The sequence below is a fragment of the Muntiacus reevesi genome, chromosome 2 (genome assembly GCF_963930625.1).
Source record: "Muntiacus reevesi chromosome 2, mMunRee1.1, whole genome shotgun sequence".
Classification (NCBI taxonomy): domain Eukaryota; kingdom Metazoa; phylum Chordata; class Mammalia; order Artiodactyla; family Cervidae; genus Muntiacus; species Muntiacus reevesi.
The window spans coordinates 262468996-262488945 of NC_089250.1; the positions used below are offsets into that span (position 1 = coordinate 262468996).

Genomic DNA, 19950 nt, shown 5'->3' on the forward strand with positions numbered 1-19950 from the left:
CCCGCGCCCAAGGACCTGCCGGGCTGCTACCGCCCCCGGGCTGGGGCCGAGTAAACACAGCCGCAGGCAGCTCAAGATATTTATACCGCGGTCCGGGCGTGGGTCCAGTGCCCACCACAGCCCCTGCCCTGCCCTGCCCGCCACAGCCAGCCCCGAGCCAACGTGGCACCAGCCAGCAAGGGGACTCGGCCGCAGGCACAGCCAGCCTCCACTCGGCACGGAGGCTGCCAGGCGCGTCACTCGGGACACCAGCGGCTTCACTGGGGACACGGGATGCCCCCCTACCCTGGAGACACCAGCACAAATGCAGCCCTGCACGGGCAGCTGCCTGTGAACATGAGCACACACTCCACCGAAAACTCCAAATTGACAGCGCAAAATAGAGACCCACGCAGCTGCTCACACACTGAAGTCATCAGCGCACATGTGGGGACACAGAATGCAGACACCACCTGCTCACAGACCCCACAGGAGCTGAGAACACCAGTCCCGGAGATGGACACGCACACACACCGCGAGGACAGCAAGCATGTGGCAGACACACCCCACAGACACAAACATGCTCAGAATACCAGCAACACACACTGATCACGAAACAATGTAACCCAGAAGCTGCTCGCCCACAGAGACACTGGGAACTGTTATACACACATGCTGAAAACAGCCTGAGCAGGAAACACCACACACACACACTGTACCTCCTGGAAACACTTTTCTCACAGACCCATAAACCCACGTCTACTCAAACTTAAGCCAAGAATGTGCAAATTTACACCGAGACAAGCAAGGGTGCTGAGAAACAAGATCTAGACACATAACACACCCCAGGGTCACAACCAACTTACACGGACTAGCCGAATCACATAGTGTCAGAACACAGAACCCAAGTGTGCACACCAGCTGTACAACAGAAACACAAAGCAGGTGCAAGCGCCACGAATGCAGTACAGTCACACACACACATTCACATCAGAAACACGAAAGACACCAACACACCGGATGTCCAGAGATGGAGGGAGAAGGGGATTTTCTTTCCCTCCCCCTCACCGCCCCCCTCCCTTTTCTCCCTCTCTCGCTGACCCCGTCCCAGGTCCCAGGCACGTCTGGGGGAGGGGGCAGGAAGGCCTGGGCTGGCCTCCCTCGGCCCCGCTTCCTGCCCCGTGGGGGCCGGACGGGAAGCTGGGGCTCCAGCCGGAACCCAGGCTCCCCCCATGACTTCCCTCCCCGCCCGGGCTGCCCACGGAGGCGGGGGAGGGGAGCGGCGGGCCTCCCCCCGAGCCCCCGGGTTCGCCTGCGACTGGCTGGCGGCCGGTCCCGCCAGGTCCGTACCAGGCCCGGCCTCCCCGAGGGGGCCCGGTGCCGGGAGCCGCCCGGAAGGTGCTGAGCCCGCGGCTTTCCATGCCCCCGGCGCCCGGGCAGGTGGGCGGGGTGTGGCCCGAGGGCGGGGCCGGGCTCGGCGGCCGCGGGAGCGCGCGGCCCCGTGCGCGGCCGGGACTTGTCCCGGGCCCAGGCGCGAGCTGGGCGTGTGAGGGCCGCGGCCCCGGGGGTGTGTCTGGGTGTGGGGGACTCTCCGTCTGGGCCCCGGGGTGTGACAGCGCGTCTGGGTATGACGGGGCGGCCGCCGTCCGGAGGGCCGCGGGGGGACTCCCCGGGCTGCGCGTGTGGAGCGGCCGCTGTCAGGCCGAGTGGGCACGGCCGCCCGCCCGGCGGTCTGCGCGGCCCTGACGTGTCAGGTCTCCGTGTGTGGGACGCGTCGCCCGGGTGGGGCCGTGACGTGTCAGGCTGTGTGCGTGTACGCTGTGCCTGTGGGTGACGGTGACCCCTCGGAGGATGTTTGTGTAACTGCTGGTGGGTCGCAACCCGAGACTGTTTCATTTCCTGAGCGGCTCGGATGCCGCGAGGAGTGTGTGCCGGACACTGCTCTTCCTCTCTCTCTGCTGTGCGGTGGTTGTGACCAGGACCCCACAGAAAGAACTTGTGTCACTGCATCTTGCTGTGTGCCTGTTAGGTCTCTGCTTATGGTGTGTCCCCGCGGAACTCCAAGGCTGGGCTGTGGGCACGGAATGGGGCGCTGTGTCACGTTGGCACCAGGCCTCCCAGTCAATGACTCGTGGGTCCCACAGGTGTTTGTGTGTCCACCGTGGCACTCAGGCGCCTGAGACATTGTGGGACCCTTACCCATATCTGAACCTCTGTGCAAATACATATGCCACATCCTCTTGGGGCCACAGTGACTACTATTCATATCCTTGTGTCCTTGCCGGCATCTCCACACCAGAGGCTGGTAACAATGGTGACACGTCCTTGAATAGAGACCTCCTCTGGTCCCCCATCTCACGCCCTGCCCCTTTATGGCTCCCAGACCTGGGGCAAGAGGAGTGACCAACCACATGTCTACCGCAGGTCTGGGCTGGAGGGGGCACATGCTGGGACTCACACATCCAGCCCTAGAGCCGCCGCACCCCCCAACAAAGGAAGCTCAGCACTCACACCATCAGGGCAGTCACTGACCAAAACAGGTTAAGGAGAAGGGCAAGGGAGAGACAGGAACTGAAACCAGGGAGAAAGAGGGGAAACAGAGGCCAGAGAAAGAGGAAGTGGGACAGTTCACCAGCAAGACCCCAGCAGACAGGAACAAATAGAGCAAAGGGAAACCCACCCCAGCTCAGGGTGCTGTCATTTCTCTCCTGGACAGTTGGTCTCCCTGGGGTCACCCTCACCCCCCTTCAGTCTGCTGTCAACCATCAGCCAGAGGGAACCTCTGAGCAGGTCAGATCACATCCCTCTTCTGTTCAAAACCCTGTCATGGTGCCTGCCTCCCTTAGAGAACGGGTTCCTTGATGGGGGTCTGGAAGGTGGGACCAGTGCATAAGTCGCGTGCATAAACCCTCAACTCCAGCTGCCTGGATTTGAATCCCAGCTCTGCCATTTGCTAGCTGTGTGACCTTAACAAGTCACTTACCCTCTCTGTGCCTCAGTTTTCCCATCTGTGGAGTGGGGAGCAAATGGTCCCTGTAGCAGGAGTTGTCAGGCTTTTCCTATCAAGGGTCAGATAGTAAAGGTTTTTGACTTTGCACAGTTTCTACTCAGCTCTGTCCTTGTAGCGCTAAAACAGCCACAGACAGTACAGTAGAGAATGACCATGGCTGTGATCCACTAAAACTTTATTTACAGAAACAGGCAGCCCGTCAGAATTTGCCTTGGGAGATAGTTTGCCAACCCTTGCTTTCTTGAGCTGTGGGGAGAATGCTGTGAGCTAGAAGCTCCATACCTGGCGTGGAGAATTGTTGTTATTACTCTCTGGGCTGTGAGTGTTACTTTCTGACTCAGATCTTAACACCCTTCCCTATGCCCCTCCCTTCTAACCGCACTGGCCTCTTTCCTGTGTAGCTTACCCCAAGTTCATGTTCACTTCCAGGCCTTTGCTTTTGTCCTCCTACCAAGAACACCCTCCCCGATCCTCCCCCAAGCTGCCATTTTGGCTTCCTTCAAGTCCCAAATGCCACCTCCTCCAAGAAGCTCTCCCTCCTCCCCAAAGCCATCTCTAGCCCATCCTGCTTTCCTATTTTTGCACAACGCTACTATGTCTTGTCTCCTCCCCAGAAAGGAGGTTCTTAGTGGGCAGGAACAATTCCTTAACCTCTCTGGGCTTTGGTTTTCTTAAAGTGGGTGTTAACAATCTCTTTATCTCAGAGCTTTGTTATGGTGGTTTAAAAAGTTAATTAATATAAGGCACTTAAAATAGGGTCCAAGGTGCTCAATCAAGAAACCTAACAATAAATAAATCTAAATGTTCACTAGGAGTAAGGAACATAACAAGCGCAAAGGAAGTTTTTGTGTGAAGAGGGGCAAATGAATAGTGGACAAAGACAGGAGGAGGCAGATGGAGGAGACGGAGAGGGGTGAGAGAACGTCGGAAGGGAGAACGCCGTCGGGCGCCCAACGACAGAGACCCAATCCTCTCGCCACCTTTAATGGACCCCAGGTGGGCTTGATTGGGGGGGCTGGGTGCTGTGTCCTTAAATACAGTCCTGGTGAGGCGGGCGGGGGCGGGGGCGGGGCCGGGCCTGCCGGGTGGGCGGGGCCTATGGGGCGGGGGCTGATGGGGTGGGGCGGGGCCTCAGCTGCACTTGCAGGAGCGCACGATCATGTTGGACAGCTGCTCCACCTTGGGCTTGCGACCCACGTAGTACACGATGGGCAGGGGCTCCAGCGCCTGAGGCACGCAGCACGGCGCCGCCGACGCACCCGGGTTGTGCTGGTTGTACAGGGCCAGGACCTGCGGGGCGGGTGCGCAAGGTCAGGGTCGGGGGTCGCGCGGAGGATGCCGCCACCCTGCCAGCCTCTCCCCATCTCCCTCTGTCTTATCTCACTCCAGGTCTTTCTGGTTCTCTGCCTCTCCCCATGTTCCACTCTTGGCTTGTATCTCACTGTCCTTCTTCCATCTTCCGAATTCTCTACCCTCCTGCCTTTTTCTCTCTCATTCTGTCTGTCTTTTTCTTTCTCCTTCCATGACCCCACGTCTTCCCACGCCCGTTATCCGTCTCCACGGGCTAAGTCACTTTAGTCGTGTCCGACTCTGTGACCCCATGAACTGTAGCCTGCCAGGCTCCTCTGTCCATGCGGTTTCCCAGGCAATAATAATGGAGTGGGTCGCCATTTCCTTCTCCAGGGGATCTTCCTAACCCAGGGATTGAACCCACGTCTGTCTCTTATGTCTCCTGCATTGGCAGGTGGGTTCTTTACCAGTAGGTCTCCCCATATCTCTGTCTCCCACTCCCTTGAGTCTAACTTTGCAGATGCTGCCTCAAGCTTTTCTCCCATCCCCTTATCACCTCCCCTCCAACCTCCCTCTCCCCTGTATTTCTGACTACCATCTCGCCAATTCATCTGATTTGACTTCCTTTCTCCCTCTCCTCCCTTGGTTACTGCTACCCACATCCCACCACCAGCTGGGGAGTGGGGGGGGTGTCGGGCTCCAGATGCACCTTGCTGTACTGCGTGTCCAGGCTCCAGATGTAAGGGCAGGGGCCCAGGCAGAAATTGGCGTGGTACCCCTTGGGTTCGTGAATCCACTTCCAGCCCAGGTCCTTGCGGAAGTCAATGTAGAGCTGACGAACACAGCAGTTCTTTTCTGTGGAGCTGCAGGCGGGAGGGGAAAACACTGTCAAGAGAGCAGAAGGCTGCCTCTCCTCCCCTGGAGTGTGTGCGTTTCACCCTGGTTGCCCTCCAGCACCTTATCCAACTTGGTCTCCCTTGCACCCTCTGTGATAATAACAGCAATAGTAATAATAGTAGTGATCATCGCTAATACTGATAAAGCATTTCCTCTAGTCCAGCACTGCACTAAGGGCATCCTTATAAGCATTATCTCAGACAGCACTCAAAACAAGCCCGTAAGGCGCCAAATGAGGGGAGTTCCCAGGGAGACATCCAGTGGTTAAGACTCCGAGGTTCAATACAACAAAAGAAAGAAACAAACAAAAAACAAACAAACAAAAAAAGACTCCAAGCTTCCACTGTAGGGTGTGTGGATTCGATCCCTGGTCAAGGAAGTTCCACGTTGCATGCCGCACAGTGCAGCCACACACACAAAAAAACCCAAGCCTACAGAAGCCAAATGACTGTCCACAGGGGACAGCTACACAGATCACACCACATCTACACACTGCAACATAAACAACACAGTGCAAGGCCATGTGCCCTGATATGTTCTAAGTGTGCAACAAATGTTTACTGAACTACTACTGCGTGTTGGGCTGGGGTCTACTGGGGACTCAGTACAAATGAAACAGACAAACTCTGACTGTCATGTCGCTCCTCTGCTCTGAACAAGCCCAATGCCCAAGTTCTCGCTACAGCTCAAGGAGCCACCAGACGGAACTGATCTCAACTCCCTCCCCACTCCCCCTCTCACTGTCCTCTGGCCACTTTAGCATCCTCACTGTTCCTCAGTCCCAGTCCAGGACCTTTGCACGTGCTGTTCCTTCTGCCTGACATGCTGTTCCCACAGCAAGTGGGCTGTTTCTTTACTCCATTTATACATATGTTCCCACAGCAAGTGGGCTGTTTCTTCACTCCATTCACTTCTCTCTGGCTGTGTCTTCACTCCATTTATACATATGCTCAAACATCCTTCACTTTGGGGAGTCTTCACTCCTACAACACTGCCTGGCATACAGTAGGTGCTCAATAAATATCAGTTAAACAAATGATGTCATTGCCTCAGAGACCGGCCTGGATGATTCTACCCAAAATACCAATCTAAATAATTAATTCCTAGGGACTTTCTGGGCAGTTCACTGGTAAAGACCCTGTGCTTCCAATGTAGGGGGCATGGGTTCCATCCCTGGTCAGGAAAGATCTCACAAGCCATGAGGCGCAGCAAAAAAAGAAGATTGTTAATTCCATTTAGTGTAATAACAACATTTCAGTTCTGCAATAAAATATAAAAATGTCTGCAAATGAAATGGGGCAAATCTTAGTGGCTGCTGATCTAAATGAGAGTTTATGGGGGTTCATTTTATCATCTTGTTGCTTATACATTTAAATGTTTCCATAATAAAAAGTTTAAATCAGAATAGGAAAAACAAATCATCACAATTTCTTTCTTTCTTCTTCCTTGGATTTATATTCCTTCTTAGAACTTACTGCCACCTGCTCTTTCATTAGAGATTGATTTGTTTATCTGTTCATTTCCTGTCTTCCTCTGAGGACAGGACTTTTTGTCTATTTTGTCCCTAAATGTGTCCCCACTGCCTATAATAGTCCCTAGCACACAGCAGGTGCTTAGCAAGTGTTGGCTGTATAAATTAATTGATCAATATGTTATATTTTTTAGAAGCACTTCAGAGAGTGGTGGTGTGTAAGACTACTGCCATATACTCATGATCTCTGTCCCAGGCTTAGATGCAAAAGTCAGTCCTCGGGCTTCCCTGGTGGCTCAGTGGTAAAGAATCTGCCTTGCAATGAAGGAGACATGGGTTTGATCTCTTGTCCGGGAAGAACCCACATGCTGTGGAGTGACTAAACCTTTGTGCCACAAATATTGAGCTATGTTCTAGAGCCCGGGATCCACAACTACTGAGCCTGTGTGCTGCAACTACTGTAGTCCATGCACTCTAGAGCCCGTGCTCTGCAACAAGAGAAGCCACTGCAGTGAGAAACCCACACACTGCAACTAGAGAAAGCCTGCACAAATATAATAGAAGTCTGTTCAGAGGGGGACTGAGGGGTCAGAACTGGAGAGTCTTTGAATATCCTTTCTAGGTTTGGTCCATGTGCATGTATTTTCCTATTTAAAAATTAATACAGAATTTCCTACAAGGCAGGGCTTTTGTTTTTTTTTTTTTCAATATGTATTTGGCTGTGCCAGGTCTTTGCAGCAACAGGCGAATTCTTTGGTTGCTATATGAGGATCTTACTTCCCTAACCAGAGATTGAACCCAGGCCGCCTGCGTTGGGAGTGTTGAGTCTTAGCCACTGGAGCACCAGGGAAGTTCCAAGGCAGGTATTATATTATTATTCCCATTTGAAGGAGGGATAAACTGAGCCTTAGAGAAAGGGGGATGTTGTCTGTCCAAATGTAGGCTGTGGGTGGTAGAGTTCAGGGCCAGAGGTCTCTGACTTCATTTGCCCAGCCCAACCACGTCAGCTCAAACAAAGCGGGAGGAGGCGATGCCAGAGGCTCTCCCAGGGCAAAGCAAGGCCTTTCCAAGAGCCACAGGACCTCAAGAAGGAAGTCAGGAAACAGATTCCTGTGAGCTCAGTCTGGTTAGGCCTCAGTTCCTTCATCTGTACAAAGATGCAGGGGACGTTAGATCAAATAAGATATTGTTAAGGGCCGAGGAGACATCAGGAAGTCCATGGACAGGCTCAGGGAGGGGTCTGAGCTCTCTAAACCAGGCACACATATGTGAGGTGGTGGTGTTTAGTCGCTAAGTCATGTCTGACTCTTCTGCGACCCCCTGGACTGCAGTCTGCCAGGCTCCTCTGTCCATGAGATTCTCCAGGCAAGAATACTGGAATGGGTTGCCATTTCCCCCTCTCAGGGATCTTCCCGACTCAAAGATCAAACCTATGTTTCCTGTAGCTCCTGCATTGCAGGCGGATTCTTTATCGATGAGCTACCAGGGAAGCCCACATATGTGTGTGTGTATAGCCATATTCTGGGAGGAAAAGTTTCCTGGCTTTCAGCTTCTCAAAAAGGTCTTAGATTCACAAAAGGGAAAGAAGCACTGTTCAGAAAAATTTATCATTTCTGGTCCAGCTCTGCTGGGGTGCTGAGATCCTCTGATTTGAAGTATGTGATTCCGTTATCCAACTCAACTGCTCTCCATGAGGGGTTCCTGGAGCAGCTGAAGCAGCATCGCCTGGGAACTTGTGGGAGATGCAAGTTCTCAGGCCCCACCCCAGATGCACTGAATCAGGAACTGGGGGGTGGGGATGGCTGGGAGACAGCAGGCCACATTTAACAAGCCCTCCAGGTGACCCTGAGCTACTCTCTAGCCCTGGATGTTGAGGAAAGGGTCACCGAGGCTTCCCAGTGGAGATAGTGGTTAAGCTAAGAATAACTTTTTATTGCGGAAAGTCTCGGACATACACCAACCCACTCCAGTAGTCTTGCCTGGAAAATTCCATGGACAGAAGAGTCTGGCGGGCTACAGTCCATGGGGTCGCAAAGAGTCAGACATGACTGAGCACAGCAGAGGCATGGGACATACACAAAAGCAGAGAATCTTACATTTAACTGCTGTGTCTATCATTCAGCTCCAGCAAACATCAAGTCATGGTCAGTTTCACTGTATTTCTACCCCTATTCACTTTCTCTCCTTCACCGAATGATTTTGAAACCCATGTCATCCACCGTATTATTTCATCCATAAATATTTCTATCTCCAAGGAAATCTAGACTACTTTAGAGCATCACACAAAAAAATTAACAGTAATTCCTTGATATCATCAAATATCTAGTCAGAGTTCATACTTCCCCAATTGTCTCATAATTATCTTTTAAATTATTTTATTTTTCTATTTTTTAGCCATGCCGTGCAGCATGTGGGATCTTAGTTCCCTGACAAGGGATCAAACCCACATCCCCTGCATTGGAAGCACAGAGTCTTAAACACTGGACTACCAGGGAAGTCCCAATACCTTAAAAAAAAAAAAAAAGAAAAGAAAAAGTTTGGGGAATTCCCTGGTGGTCCAGTGGTTAGGACTCCGTGCTTCCAACGCAGGAGACATGGGTTTGATACCTGGTCAGGTTAAGATCCTGGAAACCGTGAAGCGAGGCCAAAAAGCAAATAAGTAAATAAAATTTTAAAAACAGTCTGCATACATACTCAAGTAAAGTTTATACATGGCTGTTGGTTGAAACATCTTTTAAGATTCTTTTAAAAATCTATAAACTCATCTCTCTATTTCATCCCTTTGTATCGTATTTGTTGAAGAAACTGGGTCAGGTTTCCCACAATCTAGATGCTGCAGACTGCATGCCCATGGTGCTGTTTCTCTGTCCTTATATTTCTGGAAAATTGGGAGTTGGACCTACCATTATTGATGGGCTTCAGGTTTGGTTTTTTGGCAAGACTTCCTAAGTGGCACTGTGTCGCTCACATGGCTGGCTGCCTCTCTTTTAATGTTATAGCAGACTGGCACTCAGACTTTAATCCATCCATTCATTCATAGAGTTGTTGGGCAGAGGGTAGGATCGGGTGATGAAGGACCTTGGAAACGGAGCTGACTTTCCAGCAGGAGAAGTGCATGCAACAAAGCCCAAAGGCATCATCAAAGTACTTAGCAGAGGCAGGCCAAGGTCAGATTATCATTTTAAATTTGCGACATTCTAACTCTGCATTTCAAAATTCCAAGACTACAACTTCTCAGTTTTCTTAGACTGCATTACACTGGCATCTCAAGATTCTAACACAGCAACAGCTTTCCAACTTTCTAGAATTCCCACATCCCCACTCTCGAGGATCTTGGCATTCTTTTTTTTTCTTTTTTTGATCTTGGCATTCTTGAATTCCAGTATTTCAAAACAGCATTCCAGCATTCCACAGTTCTGAGCCCATCTCCCAAGAGGTCCAAGCTGCCACTTTCTAAGATCACAGGCTTCCAAGATTCTAACAAGACTCCAGCACTGGGACTTCCCTGGTGGTCCAGTGGTTAAGAATCCACCTGCCAGTGCAGGGGACACGGGTTTCATCCCAGGTCAGGGAAGATCCCAAATGCCCAGGAGCAATTTAAGCCCACAAGCCGCAACTACTGAAGACCGAGCACCTAAAGCCCATGCTTCTCAACAAGAGATGCCCCCTCAACTAAAGCATGCCCAAACAGCAATGAAGATTCAGTGCAATCAAGAATAAATAAGACTGAGCCCCAACATTCTAAGGTACCAGCATTCTGGCTTTCACCAACTGCAACATTTATGGATGCTAAAAGTTCAACACAGGATTCCACCATCATGGACCTAATATTCAAGGACTCCAACCTGCCAACATGGGAGATTCCAGTCTGTCAATGGTACCCATCATGGGCAATCTCCCAGTTCTGAATTCCCAACTTCTAAGAACCCAACATTCCTTGAATCCAACATTCTCAGACTTTAATAATTAATACCGAATTCTAACATCCTAGAATCCCAACATTTTCAAATCCCAACCTGCCCACAGTACAGGAATCTAACATGGTGAACTTCCAATGCTGAAATCCCACATGTTCAGTGTTCCACATACTAATAAGTCTCCGATTACAACCAACCAGCAAGAGACCCGCCTGATCTCAACATCCGAGAACTCCCAGTTCACACACACTCTAGCATCCGAGGCTCGGACCTCGTCCCCTGAGCCCTCCAGGCTGAAGGAGATGCTAGCCCAAGCAGAGCACCAGCCAGGTGCCCAACCTGCGGTGGCCGCTCAGTGAATGGCGAGGATGCCCCCAGCCCAGAAGGCTGCAAGGTTCACCTGAAGCAGTAGTTGGTGTCCAGGGCTCGGCGGTGGCGGGAGCTGTGCAGGTGCTGGGCTCTCTCCAGAGGGGTGGCCATGAGGAGCAGGAAGGGCCGGTTCATGCCGTGAATGGTGGCGAGGTCACCCCGGCGGCCGGAACTGAACCCTGCTTTGGTTTTGGGAGTCAGCGGGGTGAGGAAGATTGGGGACACACACACACACACTCAGATGGATGAATGGCGGGGATGGGCGGGGGAGGACACACACACATCACTGCTGGGGGGGTGCAGGCAGGGGGCCTCACCGTTAATGTCCACTTGAAGCGTGTTATCTTTACTGTCACAGGAACAGTGGGCACTGAGGCGAAAGCCCTCTATTTCCTCTGTGGGAGTGGGGAGAGGGAAGCCAGTGTGAGGGGGGCGGCTCACCCACCCCTGCGGGTGGGCAGGAGAGGAAGGAAGGCGCAGACCCCTGGGGTGTGGGGGGATCTCTTTCTTGCGCCTTACCCTGCCTGCCCCCTCACTGCACCCTCTCGCTGCAGTTCTTGGCCTTGCGGCCTCCTCCTCCTCCTCCAGGTCTCAGCTGCAAGGCCACCTCCTCCTGGAGGCCCTCCGGGACACAGCCCCTCCCCCCACCCTGACAGCACTTTCTTTTCTCCAAAGCACTGACCTCTGCAGCTCTGACATTTGTCTTTGGCTATTTATTTCCTCATTGTTCTCAGTGACGAGCAGGATACAACGGGGGCAGGGAACCTTGTTTTCTTGTTCCCTGCTGCGCCTGGCCCACGGTCTTACAAACAAACATCTCCTGAGTGCGCTGGGCGCCAGACCCTGTTCTAAACACTCTTTGTGAGTTATTTCCTTTAATCCTCACCAAAGTTCCCCATTTTACAGATGAGGAAGCCAAGGCCCACAGGCAGGGCTGGGATGGGATGCAAGGACCGAGGATCCTGTCCCAAGGCAGGTGCAGAAGAAAGATTTTCCTTCTTCCTTTTATTTTTTTAAATATACAAAACAAAAAGTAACGGTTTTTATTAACATTTTTTGAAAGAAGAGTGCATTAGTCACTCAGTTGTGTCCAACTCTGCGACCCTATGAACTGCAGCCCACCAGGCTCCTCTGTCCATGGGATTCTCCAGGCAAGAATACTGGAGTAGGGAGCCATTCTCTTTTCCAGGGCATCTTCCCAACCCAGGGATTGAACCTAGTCTCCTGCACTGCAGGCAGATTCTTTACCATCTGAGTCACCGGGGAGCCCTTTTGAAAGAACATGTATATCTAATAATCATAGCAGTGTTTATCAGTTGTTCTTATTTTTTAAATTAACTTTTAGCGGAGTGTAGTTGCTGTACAATGTTGTGTTAGTTTCTGCCGCTGCTGCTGCTGCTAAGTCGCTTCAGTCGTGTCCGACTCTGTGTGACCCCACAGACGGCAGCCCACCAGGCTCCGCCGTCCCTGGGATTCTCCAGGCAAGAACACTGGAGTGGGTTGCCATTTCCTTCTCCAGTGCATGAAAGTGAAAAGTGAAGTCGCTCAGTCGTGTCTGTACAGCAAAGTGAATCAGCTGAATGTATACATATATCCCGGAAGAAAGGTTTCTTGAATGAATGACTGAATGAATGCTTTCCTAAGCACCCACTATTGTGTGGACCCTGTGTTGGGTGCTCTGGACTCAGCAGTCAGCCCAGGACACTTGTCCCAGTATGCATCTGCTCCCTAACCCCCGTCATTTCCTCTGGCCAAACCATCACCTCTTCCATGAGTCCCAACACAATCATTCTCACCCAGAAAGCCCTCTTGGACCCCCCTCAGAGGTGTTAGGGTGCCCACTCTGGGCTCCTATAGCACTTAGGGCCTCCCTCATCCCAGCCCTGATCATCCTGGCCATCATGGCCTGCTAAGGCTTTGGGCAAGATTTCCTGGGTGTCTAGAAGTGAGTGCAGGTCCTCTGAGGGCAGGCCTAGAGGTTGTCATGGTTACCACTGTGTTCCCCCATCCCACCAGCACAGGGCCAGCCACAGAGCAGGAACCTACTAGCATTTATGGATGAAGGAATGAATGAGAGGGAGACTAGGGAGGGAGATGTGAGCACTGGGACCTTCGACATGACAGGACAGATAGTCCTCTTCCAGACAGAACAGGTGTGTCAGGCCTTCCCCGGACTCAAGGCCTCTGCGCAGCCTATCCCTCTGCCTTGAACACTCTTGCCCCTCCCTCCTTTCCCGGGCTGGCCCCATGCATCCCTCAGACACCCGCTCCAATATCTCCTCCTCCAGGAAGCCCTCCCTGACCTCCCAGGCTGCATCAGGCACCTCCTCTGGGCTCCCCATCCCAACCCCGCCCACGCTGGGACATCACTACCTGGTTTTCAGGTCTTTTCCCCAAGTCCCCCAACCCAAGTCATGGAGCATGAGCTTCCTGAAGGTCAGGATAAAGCTGTTTTTGTCACTTCTGTGTCTCCAGCATCACCCAGCACAGGGCAGGTGCTCAAGAAATGGATTAACCATTAATCACTCAGGTGTGAGTGTCTGGGAGGAGGGCCAAGTCTAGGCTCTTCAGCACCAACATAGGGCAGGGGGGTGCTAGGCAGGATGGTCCCAGGACAAATAATGGGTTACAAAACAGAGGTGGGGCAGATAAGTGGTCCTCACCTCTGTGGGTCAGCCACTGCCGCACAACTCCAGTGACGTCAAAGGACAGCCACTCCGGTGAGTCGCTGGGGGTGAGCAGCCGGTTGCTGAGGTAGCGCCAGGAATTGTTGCTATATTTCTGGGGGATGAAGAATTGAGGGGTGAGACAGTGGGTAGAGGCTGCCACACACACCCATGTACCCTGCACCCGTCAATCCATCTGCTCCCCAAAAACAGGTCTCCACACAGTCCATCAGACAGTCCCCCTCCCAGACATCCACACTGAGGGGCTTCACAGAAACCACCCAACCCCACGACAGGGGACAGAAAACTCCAGGCTGGCAGTCAAGACACCTAGGCATTTCAGCCTCCACCCTTTATCCCGGGATGGCTGTGGAAAATTCCTTTCTCTTTTTTGGCCTCAGTTTGCCCGGTTCCTTTCAGCTTGGACAGCTCATGAGGCCATGATTCTCCTACTGATACCATAGAGGTCATTGACGTCTCTGAATTCTGAGAGTCTATCGCTTTCTACAAATTATGTTCAAAGTCATTCCGTAACTCCAGCACTTGGTGGCACCCCAAGAATTACACATTCTATGAACCCGAGAAGTTTTATGAGACTCAAGTTCAACAAACCCAGGAGTCCAACGTGCCAGAAACCTAGACAGTTGCAGACACCTGACATCCCCGAAGAATGATGCCCTGGGAGCTGGCAGCAGAAAGCCAAGTTCTCTAGACTCCGTGCAGTTAGTATCAAAGCTGCCTCGTCGTAAGAGTCTAACATCTACCACTGAATCTAACATTCCATCTGGCATGGCTTCTAGGTCACATAACCTTTGAGAAAATCCAGATTTTCTGGACTCTTCCTGGAGACTCTTCTAGAACAGAGCTATCCAAGAGAACTTTCTGTGACGATGCAAATGGGCTTTATCGGTGGTGTCCAAAATAGCAGCCACTCACCCCATGTGACTACGAACCACTTGAACTATGGCCAGTGAGACTGAGAAACTGAATTCTTTCTTCTATTTAATTTAATCCATTTAAACGGCCATATGTGGCTAGTAGCTACTGGGTGGGCACAAGGCATTTTGAAAGTCTCCAACTTTTCAAAGATTCCAACTTTCCTTGTCCTGAGTTTTCAGAGTCCAGCTCCGAAGATTCCAGCTGCTAAGCACTTAACATTCTAGGGCTCTAGGAGACTCCACAGTCTGTGCTCTCTCATCCTTCAGGGTTGGTCTGCCTGGACCCTGCAACCACCAGCCTTGTGGCCGTCCCGGGACTACCCCAGCCCAGGCCACCTCGCAGGACCCTTGCCCCCACCTGGTAGAGCTCCACGTGCTGCTCCACTTTTAACTTGAGCCTCAGCAGGCGCAGCTCTGCCCGAGAGAGCAACACAGGTTCGGGCACCGCTTCCCGGAGCTCAGACGTGTTGAAGAACATATATATGCTGTGTGAGTTAGACTTCATTTTCTCATAGATTTCTAGGCAGAAAGAGTCAAGAGGAGGGATATCAGTGTTTGGCAAGGGGTAGGGGAGCCATTGCACCCAAATTGAAGAGCTCTAGGTTGGAGTCTGACCCTGACACTTTTTAGCTGTGTGAACTTAGGCGACTAGGTTCTCCCCTCTGGGTTTGTTTCCACCTCATTATTATTATTATTATTTTAAATATTTATTTATTTGGCTGTGCAGGGTCTTAGTTCTGGCATGGGATCTTTGGGCTTCGTGGAATGTGGGGTCTTTAGTTGTAGCATGCGAACACTTAGTTGCAGCATGTGGGATCTAGTTCCTTGACCAGAGATTGAACCTAGGTCCCCTGCGTTGGGAGCTTGGAGTCTTAGCCACTGGACCACCAGGGAAATTCCTCTAGCTCTTTAAACGGTCATCCTTCCCTCTCATCAGCTAGAAAATGGCCCCTCAGTACACAGTCAGCTTGGGGGTGGGGCTGCTCTGCTTGCTCAGACCTCCCCAGCACCTGGAGCTTCAAATGCAAGTTATGTTGAAGCAGAGAGATAAAGGCACTTGGATCAGACTATGCCTCTGCTGCCTTCTGTGACCTTGGGCAAGTCACATTCCCTCTTGGAGCTGTAAAATCTACTTGACATCAAGCTCTCTGCCTCCCAACCCAGGCTCTCCTAACTGAAGCGCAGTGGAACTTTGGGCAGGTGAATTCCTCTCTCTGTGCCAGATTCTCACCTATAAGCCAAGGACTGATGACAGGGTGAAATAAATGAGATGATGCAGATGAAGTATGTCGCGCAGAGTCTACATACAGTGGTTACTCTAATGTGTGTTCAACAACCCCATGAGAAAGAGTCCATTAGTATACCCATTTTATAGATGGACAAACTGAGGCAAAGAGATGAAACAATTTGCCCCTAGGCCACACAGCCAGGAAACTACAGTATGGGGTGAGGATTCAAACTCGGCCAGTCTGATCAGAGCCTATGCTCCCTATAATCCCTAGGTTATGCTCCCTCCCTGATAGTGTGACATTATTTTTGTTATTATTATTAGTATTTCCTCCCTTAACTGGTTAGAGAAAGTAAAGTTCATTCTAGACAAGGATTGCTTCAGGGGTGGGGGAAGGGAAACAGAAAATTAAGAAGACTCCTAGTCCAGGAGACTTCCCTGGTGGCTCAGACGGTAAAGAATCTGCCTACAGTGTGGGAGACCTGGGTTCAATCCCTGGGTCGGGAAGGTCTCCTGGGGAAGGGAATGGCAACCCACTCTAGTATTCTTGGGCCCCCCCCCCCCGAAAAAAAAAGGGGGGGCTCAAAGAAATATTTCTGGAGAAGGAAATGGCAATCCACTCCAGTACTCTTCCCTAGAAAATTCCATGGATGGAGGAGCCTGGTGGGCTACAGTCCATGGGGTTGCAAAGAGTCGGACACGACTGAGCAACTTCACTTTCTTTTCCTAGTCCAGGAAAAATTGGGGACTGGGAATGAGGGGGACAGGCCATGATCAACTGGAGCAGTTTCTTTAGGCCTCTGCAGTGGGGGCGTGGAAATGGTGGAGACATGTTGAGAAAGCACACAGGAAGACCCTCTTGAGCGCCTTCTTCCCTCTGCTCCTCCCATCTCTTGCCGGGCTGGCCCCTCTCCCTCACAAATAAGCCCTATCTTGGCTCAAGTGTTACTCAGCCGACCCAAAAGGAAGGGCAGAGCCCAGGCCCAGGAGACAGAAAGGGAGGAAAAGCGATAGAGGGAGCAGGAAGGGTCTGAGGGAGAGATGGAGAGTAGGCTATGGAAGAGAAAAAGGGAAGAGATGGAGAGAGAAAGTAGGAGACCCAGAGAGGAAAAGAGTAACACGGATGCGGGAAAGACGAAAAGGCAGAAGACAAACGGGAAGACAGACGGAGGGTTTGGGAGCGAGATGGAGGCAGAAGAGGGCTGAAGAGAAACTGAAGGTGTCAGCGTTGGAAAAACCTCTCCAACGAAGGTGAAGCGTCGACGGAAAAGGTGAGACGGAGACGTGGGTGGGTAGGCTGTAGGGATGTCATTTGACTGAAGCCGCAGCTGGGCGCCCAAATGGGCCAGAGACCCACACGTCTACTTCTCACGAGGGAAACTGAAAGCGGGGGGGCGGGGTTCGTCCCCGAGCCTCGGGGCCCAGCGGGACGCCTGGGTACCGGCGCGGGCGCCGACAGGGCGGGCCCAGGGTAGCCCCGCCCTGAGCTGGGGGTGAAGAGGGCGGGAGCCGCCGCCGTCGCGAGGGCGGGGACCGGACCTGCCTCGTCTCGCCCCAGGCTCCGCGCGCGATCCCCGCCCCGCAACCCCCCCCCCCCAACCCCGAGGCACGAGAAGGAAAGGGAAGGGAGGGCTAGGCAGCCGGACGCTGGGGTTTCCCCAGCCTCGCAGAGAGGAACTAGGAGCTTGGGGTCTAGGCTCTCCGCACTGAGCTCTGCGGGGTCCTTCTGCCCCTTCCGGAAGCGCAGGCTCCTCCCCCACGCCCGCGCGTGGCACCCACGTGGGGCTTCTCCAACGCCTACAAGCTCGGTCTTTCCCCCGGGTCTCGCAGAGTCGCATCCACCCACCTACCTCTCCCTACTACGATTCCTCACTCAGCCCTCTCCCTTCCAGCCAGCGGCGGGAGGGTGGGGGGCCCTGCTGCTCCCAGCATGACACGGTCCGTAGCTCCTCTACCTCATTCCAGGTCCACTTTTCTCACGCTTATCCTCCCGTTCTGTAAAACCCCTTCCCACGACCCAGTATTGTAGGTTTCCTGGGGGCGCGCGCTTCCTCCTCTGGGTTTCCTCCTCTTACAGTCCGTCTGGGAAATATTCAGAGCACCTCCTGGCGCATCCTGGGCACCCCCGCCCCCACCGCCTGGGCACATCCTAGGGTCTCCGCTTCTCTCCCGCTACTTTCCCGCACCCTACAACCTCGCGTCCCCTTCCGACCTCACATTTATCACCCCCTCCCCGCCTCTCCCTCTAAGCCCTCCCCCAATCTCGCGTGTTCTTCGCGTCCTGTGCATGCGGGTCCACTCTCTCTACTTTCCTGGCACACCTCTGGGGTTCGCTTCTGTTTTTCTGTCCTTGAATCTTCCTGCCTCACAGCCCCTGAACACTGGGTCAGCTTTCCCCACTACCCCTCTCTCCCTTTCCAAATGCCGGGGTGCTGGTTTCTCCCGAAGTGAGCTCCCTCTCTGCAGCCCCGCTCCCACGACCCCCGCATTCTCGAGCACCCTGCAAGGGGAAGTCTTTTTCGAATTGCTTCTCTTCTCTCTAAGGGACTCCCCGCACGGTCTCGCATGATCCCGTCGCCCTCTAAAAGCGGTCCATTTCGCTCACTATCTCTTCTTCAAGACCTTGGGGTTAGGGAGCTCAGCTCTATCCTCTTTGGGACCCCTCCCCCCTACACGTTCCCGGCGCCCCCGGGGGTTCTCTTCCTCCAGCCAGTTTCCTCTACCAGCAATTTCCTCCCTGTGACCCCTGCACTCCGGCGCCCCCTGGGGGCTCCCCTCCAGGGTCCCCTGCCCCTGCGAGCTCACTGTTGCCGTATTCCACCATTAGCACGCGGGTGACCTCCTTGGCGTAGTAGTCCGCCTCTGGCTCAGGCTCCGTTTCGGCACTTTCCCCGGCCACCCGGTCGCGGGTACTGTTGTAAAGGGCCAGTATGGCCTCGGGCAGCGGGCCGGGTGGCACGTCCCCCTGGCTCGGGGGGCTGGCGAGCCGAAGCTTGGACAGAATCTGGCCGCGGATGGCCTCGATGCGCTTCCGCTTCACCAGCTCCATGTCGATGGTCTTGCAGGTGGACAGTCCGGCGACCGGCCGGCCAGGCGTCAGCATTAGTAGCCACAGCAGCGGCAGCAGCAGCGGCAGGAGCCGCAGCCCCGAGGGCGGCATGGGGGAGGCGGCGCCCCCCGGCACAGCCGAGAGCGCGAGCTGGGCTGGGGTGGGAAGAGGGAGGCCCCGCCCCTACAGGGGCTGGGGTGGCTGGGGGTCTCCCGAGGAAAAGGTAGGATGGTCTGTTTGTGGGGAGAGTTGAGGCCTTCAGGGAGAACGGAGCAGAGCTGGAGGAGAAGCTCTGATGGGTGGGTTCTCGGTATCCCACGGAAAAAAACCCGAAAAGGGTGAGCTCTGGTACTAGAGATGGGTGATCTTGAATAGGGAAGCTGAGGCAAGTCTGAGAGAGATCCCGTCTCCCGGATCCCGGAGAGGGGTCCTCGGATGCGCGGGGGCTCAGGAGAGAGGCTGGGGAGTTGGAGGGCCGTGCAGGGGGTTGCACCCGAAGTCTGGGGTCAAGTCTTCGCGGGAGTCGGGTTTGCGGCTCCTGATGGCTGGTCCGGAATGGGGGCGCCTGGGGAATGCCGTGTAGGCGGCAGGGAGGGAGCAAGCGTCCGAGGCGGTGGCGGGGTCTGCTGCTGTCTGGGGTCCTCAAGTCCTGCCTCGAGGAGCAGCGCTGCGCGATGCGGTCCCCGCGCCTTCGGCTCCCAGCGGCAGCGGAAAAGTCTCAAAACTTTTTTTCCTCTTCTCCCAACCAGCTCGTCCCTCCTCCCGCTCCTCCTCCCCCTCCTCCCCGCAGTGGCGGCGGCGGCGGCGGGGGCGGCGGCGGCTAGTCTCAGACTCTGGGGCCTCGGGCTGCTCCTCGGCGGCTCCTTCCTCCGCTCCCGGCTGAGGCCGGCCCGGCGGGCGGCTCCGAGCCCGGGGGGTGCCCCGGAGGGGGCGTCCCCCCTGCCCCCGGCCGGGGGCCTCGCTGTCTGGCGGATCCGCGGCGGGAGGAGGGAGGTGGGACGGCCTGGGGCGCGAAGGGCGGCGGCAGCGGGGACCGGCAGGGGCGGCGGGGGTTTTTGAAGCCGCCCCGGCCCCACCCAGGAAGCGCGCGGGGCGGGGGCGGCCCTCAGGGGGAGGGCACGGGGGGGGGGGGCCGG

At 54.0% G+C, this 19950-nt stretch overlaps 1 protein-coding gene across 2 annotated transcripts; it reads right to left on the reverse strand.

Annotated features, from left to right (window-relative positions):
* Positions 1-3147: 3147 nt before the first annotated feature.
* Positions 3148-19860, reverse strand: TGFB1 (transforming growth factor beta 1). 2 transcript variants are annotated; one of them, XM_065926170.1, is made up of 7 exons: positions 18571-19860; positions 14896-15056; positions 13597-13714; positions 11251-11328; positions 10965-11115; positions 4989-5142; positions 3148-4279 (listed from the first exon to the last, which is right to left on the reverse strand). In XM_065926170.1, the coding sequence occupies exons 1-7, from the start codon at positions 18923-18925 to the stop codon at positions 4121-4123; spliced, it is 1176 nt and encodes a 391-aa protein (XP_065782242.1). In that variant the 5' UTR covers positions 18926-19860; the 3' UTR covers positions 3148-4120. The 2 variants fall into 2 exon arrangements, with proteins under 2 accessions (XP_065782242.1, XP_065782243.1); XM_065926171.1 differs by having other exon boundaries at positions 10965-11112; positions 18571-19859.
* Between the last annotated feature and the right edge of the window lie 90 nt (positions 19861-19950).